The sequence below is a fragment of the Neltuma alba genome, unplaced genomic scaffold, assembly GCF_004799145.2.
Source record: "Neltuma alba isolate B1F8T4 unplaced genomic scaffold, ASM479914v2 tig00011318_pilon, whole genome shotgun sequence".
Taxonomy (NCBI): domain Eukaryota; kingdom Viridiplantae; phylum Streptophyta; class Magnoliopsida; order Fabales; family Fabaceae; genus Neltuma; species Neltuma alba.
The window spans coordinates 842317-860451 of record NW_021636025.1 but is presented as its reverse complement, the minus strand read 5'-3'; the positions used below and the strand labels follow the sequence as shown (position 1 = coordinate 860451).

General features: G+C 33.6%; 1 protein-coding gene across 1 annotated transcript; it reads right to left on the bottom strand.

The window, feature by feature from the left end:
- Window positions 1-8148: 8148 nt before the first annotated feature.
- On the bottom strand, window positions 8149-9865 carry LOC114711798 (GDSL esterase/lipase At5g33370-like). The gene is made up of 5 exons (XM_028896228.1): window positions 9631-9865; window positions 9424-9551; window positions 9095-9337; window positions 8764-9016; window positions 8149-8381 (listed from the first exon to the last, which is right to left on the bottom strand). The coding sequence occupies exons 1-5, from the start codon at window positions 9863-9865 to the stop codon at window positions 8149-8151; spliced, it is 1092 nt and encodes a 363-aa protein (XP_028752061.1).
- Between the last annotated feature and the right edge of the window lie 8270 nt (window positions 9866-18135).

The following is an 18135-nucleotide window of genomic DNA, read 5'->3' as shown; positions in this document are numbered from 1 at the left end:
AAAAAAAAAAGTTATGAACAACAAACAGCATAAATCAGAGAAATGTATAGAAATTAAGCCATAGAAGTACATATACATATAAATCTCGAAGAAGAGATTTTCCTGCTACAACCTCTTGGTTTCAGAACATTCAGCTGGTGAGATCGTCGACCACGGAAAAAAATCCACAAAGCACCAGAGCGTTAAAAGCTACTTGACCAACAAAAAAGTGTTAAAAGCTAAAGCAGTACATCTCATGTAAGAAATACTACCTTTGATATTCAATATAACAGTTTGTTTGATTTTTATTTTGATTATAAATATAAGACCTCAATCCACTTTGTATCTTATATTTATTTATTTTTTTTATAAGATAGTCCTTGTAATCATGGTAATTCTAGCCAATATACTTGATTAGCGATGATATTTTAAGAAAGACAATATATATTTATTGCAAATAACTAACCTAACTAGTTTATTTAATCTACTCAAATTCATTAACTAGCTCTTATATTAAAGAACAAATGTAGTAACATTATAAGCTAAAGTAAATGACAGATACCTTATTTTTCATCTCCATCTCTTATCTTTGAAACATTAAACCTAAGAGATTCGTATATCTGAAAGAAGAAACAGTATAAATTAGAGAAAAGCATGTAGTATTATACATATAAATTAGAAGAAACAGATAATGCCACCATATGTGTGTGTGCTCACTACACATATATATTTGGACAAACCATGTCTTGTTATATACTTATCCGATCCTTAATATAGGACCTAATTATGAAGTTGATTTTGGTTCTAAATATAAGACCTATTTGTTTATATCTATCAATTTTACCTTACTCACTCCTATTGATACTCCCTCAACTATAATCAAGTATGAGAGGGAGGGAGGATATGATGAAGATAATTAAGATATTTTAGAAAAAACATGTCATATTTATTATAATTAACTAATTTACCTAACTTTCTTAATCTAATCAAATAAGTTAAATAGGTCTTATATTAAGGAGTGGATGAGTACTTTTCATTGATCAGGTGGGATAAGTGCATTTATAATTGGTAAAATATGTTGATGCCTGTTTGCACCACAAGTGCACAGGTCGTCACAAGTAATAAAATGATGAGAAAAGTATCGTTCCCATGAGAATTTAGTTTCAAAACCCGGTCAAGTATTAATTATTACACTTTTGCTTAATTTGAGTAATACAAATATATCAAGAACGAAGAAAACTACTTTTAAAAATAAAAAATTAATAAAAACAAGTTATTCTTGGACTTCAAGGATAAATTGGGATCTAGGATTATTATCCCCCTTGTATTTAGTAACATTCAATTTCACCTCCTCTCATAAAAGCTTTTAATGAAAAAATATGTGTTAGTCTAGGATTCAAAATGTACTTGTAAAAGCTTTCTCAAGTCAAGAACAAGTGTTTAATTCTATTAATTGCTCAATCTCTTGTTACAATTAATAAAACCCAATTTTAAGCTATAATCCTAAGGTGACCATGTAAGGTTAGCAAGTATATCTCTATCTTACCAACAAAACCATCCATTCAACAAGTAAACTTTAAGTTCCTACACAATTTTACTCAAGTTCTGTACTTAAGCTAGCCTTCTCAAGCATCAATGAAATGAACAGAACATCTAAATGGTGATCAAGCACTTCGAAGCATTAAGCAAAGGTTGAAATAAACACATATATATCATTAATCACAAAATGAGAGGAGGAATCAAGAGTTAATCCATACAAGGGTTCAAAGTAATCCTAGAATCAAAGCTTTAGCCATACATGTTCAGAACTCCGATGAGAAAATATATATATTCAGCTCAAACATTGAACAAGAGGAAGGAAAGGGAGAATGGAGAAGAAGAACCAAGATGTGAAGCCAAACTCTCTTCTAATCTTTAAATCCTAACTCAATCTCCACCAAAATCCTTGCCCTAGCACACCAAAGCTCTCCCAAGATAGCCCCAGTAGTCCAAAATGCCCAACCATCACATTTCTCCTTCCATTTAACCTTAACAGCGTATCAGTAATTGAAACGCATGGCAACAGGTTTCTTCATTTGTTGTGGATTGGCTGTGGCAAATCAACAGCGAATAGCCACAAATTTCACCCCTCTCAGGCTGCATTAGCATTAGTTGTGGCGAACTAATAGCCAATGTACTGGAAAATGAGAGTTTTTTGTGTTAGTCTTTAAAGCTCTTCCATGCTTCCTTCCAGCTAATCTACTCTTCAAAGGTGTCCTACATAGCTTGAAAACCCTGGTCTCCATTCTCCTACTTAATAGATAAATGTGTAAGTTCTAAACAACTCCAAATAATCACAATCATCTCAAGAGTGTTCCAAAAAACTAAACTAAACACATTTTTCTTTATGGCTCTATTTCTACGCACAATTTAACTCTTAAAACAGGAAGTTAAGGAGGAAAATGTGATAAAAAAAAATATGAATTTCTTAGAGTTAACACATCTTTTACACAAATTGGGAGTTTGGATATTTATAACTTAATTAAAAATAAATGTGTTATTATGAATGAGAAGATTAATCTTTAATCGTTTAATTTTTAACCCATTTATAATTCAATTTCTCAATTGTGATTTGGTGTGACCAAGTCTCTAAACTTTTGATTCATTTATGACTCAATTCCTTATTTATTTTTTTATTATCATTCTTGCCATTTACAGCTCACTATCTGCAACTTCCTTTTTCTCCCCTCTTTGTTCTTACTCCGATCCTTTCCTTTTTTATTTAGATTTTTTTTTCAACAAAAGTCATGTGAAGCTAAGTTGGAACAAATTTAACAATATTATAGATATGACGAGTTGACTATATTTCCTTTTAACAAAATATATCAATATCCTCCTGAAGATATTTCAATAGAACCTCCCTTAAAAATGAGACCTCCCATAATTTCTATAGAGATAATCTATTTCAACTTGACCTTGTGCGAGCCAGAGCTTTTGTTTTTCTTCTTTTGCTAGTTGAATTGAAATTAAACGAACCTGTAATCTTTAAATGCAAAATTAAATATGCAATATTCCTCGGGCAAATGCACACATATAGGGGATGTTTAACAAAGTATTTCTTAAAAAAAATTTTACAAAACCAAGTTTATGGGTGATGATCCTGTTTATATTTAATAAGGGGCAAATTTGCCATTATAATAATTATGTGAGGGCGTGTATCCAATGCACTTGTCTTGTGCCATAGACATCTTAGGGCTCGTTTTAAATGGCTTATGAGTAGCATTTTAATCAAGGAGAAAAAAAGGAGACCGGACCAGCTGGTTCAACTGGAAAACTAGTGAACCAGTCGCCAGTCCAGTCTAGTTTGCCAAAAGAACTGGTCTAAATATGAACTGGTGGGGAACCGGCCCAACCGGTAAAAACCAATGTTGAATTGGGTAAAAACCAGTTGGGTGGTTCACTCGGTTTAATTTTTTTTGCTCCCCAGCCAGGATAAAACGACATCGACTGGGTTTTAAGGGGGGAAAAAAACTATTTCTCCCTCACATTCAACTTGGCTCGCCTCCTCAGTCCTCCCCTATTTTTGCAAATCGAAATCCCCTCCCCCCAAATCGTCGAGATTCCTTCCTCTTTCTTCCAAACTCCAGTCATTCCCCCTACCAAAATCCATAGTGTTGCTAACGGTGGGCCTCATAGTTCAACCGTTCATTGACAATGGCACTCCCTCCTCTGTTTGCCGCTCACATTGCACGTGGCACCCAGGCGACAGAAGTCCCAGTGGCACCCTACTTTGCCTTTGCCGTTCAGTGTTCAATGACATCGTGCCTCACCTTCACTGCTCACATTGCAAGTCGCAAGTCTCCATCCTCTCCTTATTGACGTCCTGCTTTGCCTTCACCGTTCACAGACATCCTACTTCACCTTTGGTTCAGGCACTGAGTTGTGGCCTTGTGGGTAAGCTTAAAACGTTGTTTTTCTAAGATCGAAGAGCTGCTTTGTTCTGTGTTCCTTGTTTCTCTTGATTCCTTCAGTTCTGGCTATTGTGAGATTTGAGAAGGGAGGAGAGTGTTGTTGCTAAAATAATATAACTGTTGATTGACTTGATTCCTTTAGATTAATTTTGTAAAGAGGAGAAGGTATTGTTCTGCATCATAACGTTAGTCCCTGTGAGCTTACATTATGCAGATTTTACTAATTTTGATTATGTCGTTGATTCCTTTACATTATGCTGTTGATTTGATTCCTTTAGATTAATTTTGTAAAGAGGAGAAGGCCACAATATTTGTTCCACTTTAATGTTATGAATTAAATTTTATTATTTTAATGTGGCCGGTCTGACCCCGGTTCGACCACGGTCCGACTAGTAACCCTTGACCCACTGCCTCGACCGGTTTAGTTCCTGATCTGGTTTTTTATTCCTTGATTTTAATTGTAATTTTTAGAGTATGAGGTAAATATGTGAAAAAAAGTTTTATATAAATTTACGTAAAATGTGCTTATAAGATTAGCTGTTGGCTCAAGTGAGTTGTAACATTTCCAACATTTTTATCACCTTTTAGCTTCTAAGTAATTATGGTAACTTGGTAAGTTTTTCTTTCCCCGGGTTATACTTGCTAAGCTTTATGAAGTCTTAATAATGACATTGGAGATGAAGAATACCCCTTGTAGTGAGTGGGTCATATTCGCATGTACAAGAGTCTAGGAACATTGACTTATAAGTTAAAGTATTTATTTAGTTTTTAACTTTATACAAAGTTTTAATTTGGTCTCTTTACTTTAGAAAATATATTTTTAGTCTTCTAACCCTAAAATTATTAGTATTGAATGATGATTTTTCTGTAATAATCAAAGGTGTTTTAAAAAATTAAACTTAATATATGTTAGCATTTGAGAATCTTTTATCAATATTTATGATCTTAATGTCATCATTTTTTATTAATATTTTTAGGGCTAAAGAATTAAAAGTATATTTTCTAAAGTTAAGAGACCAAATTAAAAGTTTATATAAAATAAAGGACTAAAAGAATACTTTACTTAGTGAAACAAGCCAACATAATGATAAATACTACTTCGTCTAATGCCAGTTAGGAAATGGTCTGTGAGTTGTATAGTTACAGAGCTTTATTCATATATTGACTAATAATTAAAGAAACTGATCGTGAGATTTTCCACAGATAGTCTCTTTAAAAAAAGTGTAAGAGTAATGCATTTTCTTCAAGATAGAGTGTTTCGTAACTTGAGGATTCAGTCAAAACATTGGCTTATTGAATATAAATGAGGGTTTTAAATTAACTAAAATGTAATCAAGAAACTAGATATCAAAATAATTTGACGTAAAATTTTTAGATTTGTCTTGAATAACATGAACAGATTTCATTAGTGAAGCGCGGGGAAAATGCAACAAAGCGAGTCAATCTTTTTTTTTCCCAATAATAAAAAAGAAATCAAGAAAGAAAAATATATAAAATATAAAAATAAGTAAATAAAAATGAAGTAGAAGAGTCCATATTCCAAACAAAAAAATTCAAACTTGCATTGAAAAGGATCTTTTTGATTCTCAAAGAATAAGGGGCAAAAAAATTAATCGAGAAAGATTTCTTGTTCATATTAAAAGATCCTGATTGGATCTACGTATGTTTGGTGAGTCACTTGAACCTTAAAAAAATGCCTTGTTCTTCTTCTTTTTAATTTTTTTAGAGTTAAGGTGCAAAGATACCCACAAACATTTTTCAAAAGTGTGTATCCAACACCATATACTTTTCTTAGGTGCAAATTTATTCATAAATGTTGAAAGCAAATGAAAAATAACAATTTTGTTACCCCGAGCCTAACGTCCGTCACTTTAAGCCATGTTGGTATAAAGTTAACATAATCCTCTACTTTCTGAAAAACACCTTCATCTTCTTCATCGATCACCCATCCTAACATAACCATGTTCAAACCGCACCATAACCATTTTCAAACCAGCAACATATTGCATGAACAGAGATCAAGACATATCAACAATCCACAAATCAAATAAAAAATCATTCCATATCAACAAAGTCAGATAAAGTTGTAATTGAATTGAAATAGAAAAATAAAATTTAAAATAAAATCCTGAAGAATTGAAGAACAAAAAAAGTTGGCAATAAACTCTCCTAAAGCATAATCAAGATCGAAGAATAGAATATGGAAGAAGTGAAGTGAAGCTCATCTAGCATTACCGGTAGCTTCTTCAATTCAAAATACCCAAAAAAAATTTCTCCAATACCCACCCAGATTTTAACTCAAACCAAAAAACACAAAGAACCAAATTTTCACTCCAAAAAAAAAAAAAAAAGCAATTGATCGCGTTCTTTGCTCAAAATACCTAGATCTCGCTACCTTCTTCTCCCATGAGCACTCCCAACTGCATCATTCGGACTTCGACAACTGCCTTCTGCCCTTTGATGTTCGCCTATGACTGACAGAGAGCATAAAAACATCAAGCATCAAAGATCCGGGTATCTCTCACTGCATTATCATCATTTGGACTTCGTCGTCATAGTTTACACCTCTGCTACGGCCACCACCATCAATGGAGGATGTCACCATAGGCACCAGTATGTGAAGAACATGGGTAGACAGGTCAGAAAAACGAGTTGAGATACAGGTATATTTGGCTTCGTCACCTTCACCGCTGCTATTGGTGGAGGATGCCACTATGGTCTCTAGGATTTGAAGAATATGGGGAGACAGAGAGGTAGGGTGAGGGATCGAGAGAAATGGAAGAAGGGTAGGGAAAGTAGGAAGGATATTAATGAAAATCTTTAATTTTTTTTAAATCCATTAATTAATACATTAATATTAGATAGCATTATTTTTTATTTTACTTTTTTTCTTCTACTGCCAGCTAGGATACATGTGCATCCATGTCAGCATTTTCAATCAAAATTTCTTTCTCTAACGGTCAACATAACTGGGATTAATGGTAGTGTTTTGTTGTTTGACACATTTTTGAAAAAAGTTTATGGATATTTTTGCACTTTAACTTTTTTTGTAAATATAGCAAACTTGTGTTTTCTAATATGAGTATTTTAAGAAAAGACTTAATCATTCGCATCAAAAATTCACCCTATTTATATCTACAAATTCGAAATTCGTTTTGCTTTCTTCATATCTGGATTTATGGTAAATCATTTTTTTTCCAATTGAGCAATATTTGATTTGAATCATTATCATCTTTTATTGCTTGGATAAAAAATTAATTGAAATACTCTATACTCGGCAAAAAAACAAAAAAAGAATTATCTATGTTGAGAAAGAAGATTGTAACTTATTCACAACCCCCCCAACCACCAAAAAGAACAACAAGAAGTAGATTGTAACTTTAAAAACTTTTCCAATGGTTCAAATGCTTTAAACTTTTAATCGAACACTTCCAGCGAGACACGCCATATTTTAAGCTGACTCAAGATTTGTATTCTCAACTGTCTGTGCAAGGGAGAGTACAGGTTTGAGGAGTCTGAAATTATTGTACGGGGAAATAAGAACTTCGGACTTTTGACAGTGTGATATATTCATATACATGCATACGTATCTTTAATATAAGAGCTAGATAACTGCTTTATAGATCTTAATGAAATTAATTTAGTTAGTTATTTATCACAAATGTGTGTTGATCTCTTTAAACTATCCTTTTTAATCAAGCACATTGAATGATTATAATCATCCTTGATGAGAACCTCTTACAATTAATAAAGATATTTTGAAAAAAGATGAGAGATAAAATAGCTTGAAGTCTTATATTTAAGATTATATCTAACCTCCAACCAACTCTTATGTTAAAGATGTGAGGTAGGATATATGTAAATATATTAATAGTCATGGAGAAAAAAATTAAATGCTATGCATTTATTCATTTTGTAGCTTCTATATCTGGTGAGAGAAAGAATCGGAGTAAAGTAAAATGAGGAATTACTTTATATATTGTAATTATTTGGAGAGGATGGAGCTTCGACTGCAATCCTTAAAAGGGAGAAGACAGAAACAGGTATTAATAACACAGAAGAAGCTCTCAAACCGTCCCCCACAATTGGCAAGGACCCCAAAACAAAAAAAAAACTTCCCACAAACCGAAAAAAGGGAAAAAAAAAAACAAAGAAAGAAGGCCGAGGAAGTATAGTAGAAATTACGATATGATAGAAAACGAAATAGATGAATAATTAATTAGACGGTGGAATCCAAGGCTAAGATGGTGCTGAGATTCATGGGATTCATATACTCGCTGGTGCCTGACATGATCTGCTGAACAATCAACTTATTGGCCCTTTCCGAAGGATGAAACGGATCCCAAAATGCGTACACATCACGGTTTGGGCACAAGCTGGATGCTATGGTGCACAGTCCTATCCCATTGTATGGTCCTTGACCACAACATGCCACTTTTGATGTCACAAATCCTGTTTCCACACAACAAGAATCAATCCTCAATTGCTTCATCTCAATTTATTAACGTACCCGAGAAAATAAGGAGGAAATAAAATTTTCAAAAATAGTAATACTATCTCCGGTCTTTAATATAAGAGCTCATTTGATTTTTATTTTGGTCTTAAATATAAAACTTCATCTACTTTGTTTTTAATATTTATTCATTTTTCTTCAAGATATTCCTTATAATAATGGTAGTTCTGGCCAATATACTTGATTGGCAGATATATTTTAGGAAAGACATCTATTTATTACAAATAACTAATTTAACTAATTTTTTTAACTTATTTAAATTAGTTAACTAGTTCTTATACAAAGGAGCGAGGGCTAATATTTCTTTTTGGAAATACCTACCAAATGCTTGAGGATTATTGATGAAGTCAAGGTGCATCTGTCGAGTGTTGACTCCGATGAATACTTGGGAGCCGAGTTCGCGGTTGAGTTGACCCAACATCTGAACGAGCTGAGGGTTGAATAAGGATGCGGCTCGCTGCAACTCAGCGGCACATTCCCCATTTCTGCTATGCTGCGCCAACTCTGCCGGCACACACCCCAGTGGTCCAGTTCCTGTCACCAGCACTCTTCGGGCTCCAATCTCGTACAGTCTCTGAAATCACATCCATCTCAGACATTTTTATTAAAAAGGAAGAGTCAAAGCATGCATGCCCGAGATTCAGAGGCTAACCCGTAGGATCGTCTTGTACTCGGAAATCAAATATTTGACGTAATCGGGCAAACGGAATTGGCGAGATCTGGCTGAGAAAGGCACCAAGTAATAGTTATTCACAAAGTCATTGCCTCCAAGGGTGATCAGCACAAGTGCTCTATTCACTAATCGCTTCGTCCTGGCGGCTCCAATCAGAGCAGTCACCCTTCGCTGGTATTCTTCGAAGTACTCCAACTGTCTGTATATTCTGATGATGTTTACCTGCAAAATTTACTTGCTTTCCTTCAGAACGCATGCCATTATTGATCAAGTCATTAATTCAAATATTAATAGTCCAATGTGCGTACAAATTGGATTCCGGTGTCATTGAGAATTCCAATGCCAGCAGAAGCAAAGTTGGCACCAACAAGCAATCTTCGTCCGGTGAGCTCAGGGCTTAAATATGGCAATGTGGATTCTGACCCAAGTTCTTGACCTATCGAAGCAATTCATTTAGTTAACGGCAAGCAAGAACAAGCCTGAAAACAGATGGTGAAAGCGATTAAATTAATTACTGATGAAGTCAGGAATATTGTAGCCATTAGAAAAGCGGCCCGTGGGTCTGCGAGTTGGGTAGTCAATGCCATAAGGAGGAGCATCGGCACGTGCTGTGGTTGCCAAGTAATTGTTATTGCCATTGTCGACCAACGAATCACCAAACACAAAGAAAGCCCTCGCACCCTCCGCCTTGCTTGCTGCAGCCAACGCCATGACCAAGCTCAAGATGATCAAACCCAGAGAGTTAGCCATTTGGGATTGCCAATTAATTTCAGTGAAGAAGCTGAGAGGCATATATAGGTGGCTGCTGGATATACAGACCCAGCTCTGCAAATAAAAACTCAATTTCTTCGATGCTTCACTTCAGCCATGGCAATAGGTGTTATATAGGTGTATGTTGGAACTGCTCATGAGGTATCATTCTTTTAATCTGTCCCCACACTATGTATAACGAGCCCCAAATGTAGCTGACACAGGGAAAAGATGGACTCATTATATAACTTGGTCCCTTGGGAGAGGATTTATTTAATGTCTATATTATTATAACCTGATTATTGCACATGAAGATCCAGGATGGGCGTTATATTTTAGTTTTTTTTTTTGGAAAGAATGAAAAAGAAAGAGCTTAAAAGTGAAGAATACAACTACCAGAGTTCATAAAATATATGAACATACTTTGCAGCAATCCCCATCATCTATGTTTCACATGCATGGTTTTTTTTTTTTTTTTTGTAAAAAATAAAGAACAAATTTCTTATATCTTGAAAAAAGAATTCTTTTATTTTATTATATATACAAGTATACCAAAAAGTTGATGAAGAAGAATTAACTTTCGCCGCTATGTGTTGGTCGTGTAAGATTGGGAGACATCACACCAAACTGCGACACAGCTTTTATCTTGCAATTAAGGGCAGTTACATACAAGGTATACAAACTTTCATAAAAGCATGTGTGTTATATATGACCAAGTTTTATTGTTAAGGAAACATCGCATGCATGCATTTTAGAACGAAATCAATTTTGACTAAATTTGGAGTTTATGTTGTTTTAATTTATGTTTATTTGGTCTGTAGTTAACTGTTTCTCTTTTTTTTTTTTGGGTCAATTTCCAATTTTAGAAGATAATTTGATTAATTTGATTGCATTCACAGTATATATGTATATATGTATGTATGTATGTCTGTATTAAAAATGTTGAGTATAAACTGCAACTGTAATGTGTAATACTAGCATAAATAATACTATTATACACATATTATTGACAACTGCTTCTAATCACATGCAGTGCTGTTGTGTAATTAATTTTGTTAAATATGCGCGCGTGGCAAATTAAGTTAGATTTTCCACATTTGATTAAAAAAAAAAAGGATTTTCCACATAACAGCTACTAAACTCGACAATCTCTGTTATTGCCTAATGATTTTTGTGGGGGGTATTCAACCAATACATATTAACTAACTACTACATTTAACTTGTAATACAAGAACTAGTTGAGGGTTAAATTTAATTTTAAGTATAAGACCTCAATTTTTTTTATCTCCCGAATTTATAATTTTTTTCTAAAATATTACTATTGATTTTAAGAGTTTCATCAAAAAATAGTTTCAATGCACATGATTAAATAGGATAGTTCGGGAAAGTTAACACATTTGTTATAATTAACCAATTTAACTAATTTTTTTAATATTTTTAAATTAGTTATCTAGATTTTATACTAACTACAAGAGGTAGTAAGAGTTATTACATATATACAGGCTTTATAATAATAAATTCACACATCAGCCACAACGCACCTAATATTCTACACATAATAAGTTGGCAGTCGAAACGGTTCAACTTGGCCCTCCTAGTGTTAATTTCATTTCCACTCCTTTCCTCAACTAATTTTACTTGCCATTAATTTTTCTCCAAATTCTCGACTTTTGCATCCACCCTGGCTCATATATAGTTACTCTCACACACGTTGCTGCAAAATTAGGTTTCTTTGACGCTTTCTAATTTATCGGGTAAGCCAAAAAACGTCAAGTAACCTGAGGTGGAAGTTGAGCACATCATAACTTAATCTCAGGTGACTTATTGGTAGGGTTGGTAAAACAGGTCAACCCGTGGGTTATGGGCTGACCCATTGTAAGTTAGGGCTAATCCTAGGAGGTGTGGGTTCAAAAAACCCATTAAATGATGGGTAAATTTTTAGGCAACTCTAGTATGCCATCATGGGTTAGCCATTTATCATAAATACACATTGTTTTTTTTTTAAAAAAAAGTTTCTGTTATGTTTTTGGTCAATTATATGCTTAAACTTTTGTTTAGTACCTTAGGAAACTCTCGTTCCACTGGTGTGTGTATATATCTTCTAACTTCTGTTTCTATTTGCATCTAGAAAAATACCACATGCCCTTGACACCCTTTTTGCTAGCATCTCCGTTTGTGCCACACAAATGAAATTGAATCCAACCTCTGATTTTGCAATCATTCGAGAGACAGGAAATACTGACTTCTTATTTTGACAATCAATCAACACATTATTAGCTAATAACCCATTAACGCTTATAATGACAGTGCAATTCTCTTTATTTCTTACCTTTATGAGGTCTCTTTTAGCTTACACTAACATATTTTTCAGACTTCAGCTTATTCTTAACTTTCTGAAGCTTTCTATTATTTCCTTCACTATTACTTCTTAACTTTTGAGCCACATATTCATCTTTGTGGCCATTAAACTCATCGTCATGCTTATGCCATACTTGTCCTCCCTTGCTGTTGTTACTCCAACTCTTAATAGGTTTTACGACTTCCAATGGCTATAAAGCTGTAATATTAATAGAGGGAGGGCTTGATCAGATCCTGTGAGTGCTTAATACAAAGTGGATTTCTTTTTTCTTTTTTTCTTTTTTCTCGGTAATATATTCTAAGCGGAAGTGTTGATTGATTTAAACATATTCTTCATGATAAATGAAATGAAGGGGACATGGACCTGGGGCACTTATGCCTCAAGAGATATATCTACTTCTACCAAAAGCTTACTGTTTGGAAATTCTCATTATTTACTTTTAGGAATGCTAATCGTGAAATCTCTATATCTTCCTCTCAGGCAGCAACAAGCCATTTTATCAAGGACTTATTAAATAGAGATCTCAAAAGGAACCATTATGGATGATTGAGAGACCTTGCGTATCATTTCTTAATGTTTATTTTTCTTCCCAATCCATGCTACATTTTGTCATTCATGAATTATCTGAAGCTCAGAACCCAACATAATGCTTACAGTTTATGCTCATTGGTTTAGTATTAAAATGTGAATATGATGACACACCGCCATGTTACCTTCTTAAATATATATACCTAATAAATTATAAGATTAAGGGTTAAAAACACCTGTAAACTTAGATCAAAAGTTTACCCAGCACCAAATGCTTGTGTTGGATGCAAATCCACCTACGAAAATTCAAAATGGGCTAAAAAATGACTCCACTGTTGAGATGGGTAATGGTCGTTAAGTTTGATAGTGGGACCCATGTTATTGTTACGAAAGGGACCGAAATATCCCCAACTTAAAAAAAAAAAAAAAACTATATGAAGCCAAGAAGGAACTCTAATTTTTTAATCTTCTTCAAGCTTCTTCCATTTTCGCCATCCTCGCTGCAAATACAAATTGAGATAGCAAAATATGGCGGCAATGGCGGGGAGATATGAGACGACGATTGATGACCTTTGCAATTCTTGCCAAAGGTCAAAGAACACGGTGCATTCTTGCCGCCGCCGCCAGGTCACAATCATGTGCGTGTTCTCCTGGTCCTACTTGCGTGCGTGTTTGCTGACGAAAAGGTGTTGGCCGTGATCGTGCGCATTATCGTGGCGGGTGATGGGAAGTATGCTACCTCAAGTTCAAATTCCTTTAAGCTTACACGCTTTTGGTCTATTTTCCCTTGAATCTAGGTTTGTAATATTTCTGAATGGCTTATTGCAAGATTATATCTTCGACTGATTCATGCCCTTTTTGCTAGAGCTGAGAGGGAATTAGAGAGTGAAAGTTTGAAAGGAAGGTGTTTTCATCTTCTATTTGCACGTCACTGATTACCTTTCTTCCCTTTTCATTTATGATGTTCATTCATAATCCAAAAAAGAAAGATTATATCATGTATAAGATGATGAATGATGGTAAACTCTTGCTCAACCTCAAAAAATGGCAGGGAGAAGACGAAGAATGTTTGAAGTATACTGTTATTGAATAAGTGAGTTATTTTTCATGTTAGGCAGAAGACAAAGACTCTTTGAGATCTAGGTGTAGTTTTGAATGGAGATTCAGATCATTTTTGTTCTAGGTTTTTTCAGAAGATGAGTAAGAGGTTGCGAAGGAGGCAGTGAATTTTTTTCCAAGTTGGGGGTATTTTGGTCCTTTTGGTAACAATATCGTGGGTCCCACTATCAATCTTATCGTCTGTCATCCTATTTTAAAGTGGTATCATTTTTGAACCCATTTTGAACTTGCATGGGTAGATCTGCACCCAATGAATATATATGATATCGGGTAAACTTTTGGTATAAGTTCATAGGTATTTTTTTACTCTTAAATTATAAATAATGACTACATTCATCATGGTGTTGAATATCATTTCTTTTTTAATTCTTTCATCCCTCCTTAAATACAGTTTTGCTTCATCATTTGCTGTCAACTTTTATCTAGTGATACTCTCTCCAATCCTTATTATAAATTTCAAATAACTAATTCAGAGAATAAACAATTAGTGGAAATTAATTAAAAGCAATAAATAGGTTAGCAATATACTTTTGCTTTTAGATATGCCCCTACAATAAATGAAAAAAAAAAAAGATGAAAGAAAAGTATGGGAAAATGTGATGAGAGAGATTATGGCAAGGGAGAGGTAATAAATAATTAAGGGCAAAATTATAAAAATTCATTAAATGTTAGAACAAATTCAAATTGAAGCTTATAAAATGGACTACATCCATTTTTAAATTTGAAGCTTATAAACAGAACCAAAGGGATTTTTTTTTTTCCACCCAAAAAAGAGAGTTTAAATTCATATTTTATTGTCACAGTAGTTAACATAAATTGTTGCAGCCATTCCCCCCTCCAAACCTCCCTCTCTGTTCCTAATGTACTTTGTTAGTTTATCCTTTTACTTTGGTCATGTTAGACGCTTTGAAACATATATAGTAGAAAATGCACTAGATTGTCTTATGTGTGGCTATGAACTAAAATCCCTTTTGCATTGGTAGTTTCTTTCTCCTTGGGATCCATACGTTGAATGCATTTATTGAACATACTAATCTTTCAATTTTTTTTGGGTCACTCAGGTGCATATGGATGGCTTTTGGCCAAACTAAAATTTCTCAAGATGAGGATGGTTATTGGATGGTGGTAGGGGATGTACTATGGGAATAAGTCTTATCAAAGCTTTATGCTTTGTCATTCTTTCATGTTTTTCTCACTGGTATCAATGATATTGCTTACAAATCACTAGATTCTGGTAGAAAATGTATTAAGCCAAAAAGTTATTAATTACATTTAACTTTCAATTGTCAATTGTTAAATAATTTTCATCTGTTCTCCTTTATTGAATGTGAACTTTAAAATACTTCTGCACAAGCACTGGGAACTGAGTGTAATGCTTGAAAATGATTGTACTGTTATTCCAAATGGAGTTGCAAATTTTTGCCACTGCAAGTAAAATTGACTGTTTGAGATACAAGATCAGAGGATGAGAGGAGAATGAAGCTCTAATGTGTATCATCTCCCAAATTTCACATTTGGTAGTTTTATATTGATTGTCAAGTTTCTCTTACGCAATTCTTGAATATTTTTGGATGATCCTCCTATAGAGATTAGCTTTTCTTTTCTCATATTTACTCAGTCTAATGGTTTAGTAAATGGTTGCAAATAAATATATTGTTTATACTTTTGCTTATTAGAAGTCATTGGTATGTGATCCAGTACTGTAAATTTTGGGGAGTCATTAATCTTCTATGTCATAGTTACTTTCTACATAACATTTAGACAACGTATCACTTAATCTAGTGAGAAAAAGACCTTATTAGAACCATTGCTCATTTCATGTTGTACTTTTTTCATGTTTGGTATGGTGCAAGATCTCATTTCAGCAAATAGATCCATTGTTTTGTCCTTTAAATATTATATCTCCTCGGTGGTGATCCTATTCGTCAATTCACACTGCTGCTCTAGCTTGCATTCAGCAACTTCACCACTCTAGCAAATAGTCCTTATTATTCACGTTACTATGTGAAAATACAGACAGTGTTGGGGAGAATTTGTTTGCAATTGTGTTGACATTACCTGACTCCCTTTTTATGTTAGCTTAGCTCTATGAGGGTTGTCACATCCTGAAAAATTCATTCTAGTATTGTAAGTTAAAAATCTTGTTGTAGGCCAATATAGAAAGTAGATAGAAGGACGAAACAACTCTTGATATGAAACCCCGATAGAGTCTAGACTGATATTTTTGGAATTAGCCGTCTAGAAAAGGCAAAATAGGAAAATTTGAGAAAAATTTCAGAAAATCCTAGGAGAGTGGTAAAAAGGTAAATTAGAGGTTTGGGAATCTTAATGAAAGCTCTAAAGGTGAAATTGGTGTGAAAATAGTTTATGACGGAATTTCCTGAAAACGGGGGTTTTTCGGGAAAAATAGTAGAAATTGAGTAGAAATAATAATTACAATTATTTAGAAACCTCAATAATTCTTAAAAAAATATGAAATAATTATATAAATATTTATTGGAAATTATGAAATTGATTTCAGGCCTAGAAGTACAGGAATTTATTTTAGAGAATTTATTTCCAACAATCTTACCAATAAGGTCCTATCGAGGGAAAATTCAAAATAAATAGTTAGAGGTGGAAAAAAATTATAGAATTTTTTAGATTGCATTCTTATATTAAAATAGGATTTTTCATGGATAAAAATATAATTTTGAAGGCCTAAAAAAATTTGAAAAAGTTACAAGTGAATAGTAACCGATAAGTTTCAATATTGCTTAGAATTAATATTTAATTGTTGGGCTAAATTCTTAAAAATTTGCAGATGAAATTTGGCCCCACATTGGCCCAAGAAAAGCCCAAAAATTCATGCAAAAACCTGGTCCAATAATTAAATTGGAATTATGCCCAATTATCACATAAAAATCAATGAAATATTCTAGGCATTTCACACATGGCATGATCTGGAATTATGGAGCATGTGATGGCTGCCATTTTTCCCCTTATGTGGCACTAAATCACACCAATAATCAGGAGGAAAGAGGTCTGAATTTTGCCTATAAATACTCCCTAAATACACTAAAATAGGTAAAAATTGACAAAAGTGGTGAGGTGCTGCCAAATTGGTTTCTTGAACCTGAAAGAGGATCTTAGTAAGTGCTTTTGAAGGAGGAATTACCAAGCTTTAGTCAAGGATTCATCAAGGTATGTTTGAGTTTTGTTTGGTTAAGATTTAAGCTTGTTTTGGTTGAAAAATTAGGTTGTAAACTAAGGTTATGGCACTACCATTTTCGGTCAAGATAAGTATGCATTAGGGAAGGATAGAAGCCTTAAAAATGAGTTGTAATTATCATGTTTAAGTGGTGTTTGGATTTATTTTTGGAAGACAACCAAGTTAGGGTTCTTAAGGTGTCATTTTGGCCAAGGTGTATACTTGGGGTAGGAGTTTGTTTTGCTGTAATTTGATGATTCCAATGAGTTTAAAATATGTTTTTATATAGGGAAACACTAAGGAAAAGTGTTTAAAATCATTGGAATCAAAAATAAAATTTTTGGACGACAAACTACCCCTATTCAACCAAGATGAAATGAAAGGGAAGGAGTGTGATTTTTATAACTCTAAATTGATATTTGGATTCTAAATGAAAAGTTATATGGGGATGAGCCAAGAGATTATTAGAATCAAAGGAGGAATAGTTATGTCAAATATAAAAAAAAGGGGGGATTTAAGTAGGTTAAGGTTAAGTATTTATGTTCAAACTTGATTGGTTGTTAATATGGCTTGAAATTATACTTGAATTGATAGGTTTTGTGAAGAAAAATCAAGGAGATCATTGGCCCCTTGAAGAGGTCAAATCACATCAAGTGCAAGAGGTAGCATTAAACCTATAATTTGATTGTTTTTCTTGCTTACTTAATGTGTATGTGTTACCTACTTTGTTTTGCATTAGGATGCTTGAATTTTACTATGATATCGGATATTCTCTATGCTTGATATGCTTTGGCCAAATGCATAGCTCTATGTAATGGGAAAATGTATTAATTCCTTTGATGGCATAATGTGATATTCATGGATTTGGAAATGATTATCAAATATTGTAACATGTCACATTATGTGAAGTTTGATTAACATGACAATTATAGTTCATTGCTATTGAGATTTTCATTGAATCTCATTTCCTCCCATGTTAAATTATGTACCAAATAGGGAATTTGCCAAGCAAGAACAAGGGCAAGGAGATAGTCTTGAGTTAAGGAGGCCTTATGAATTTTGTGACATTGTAAT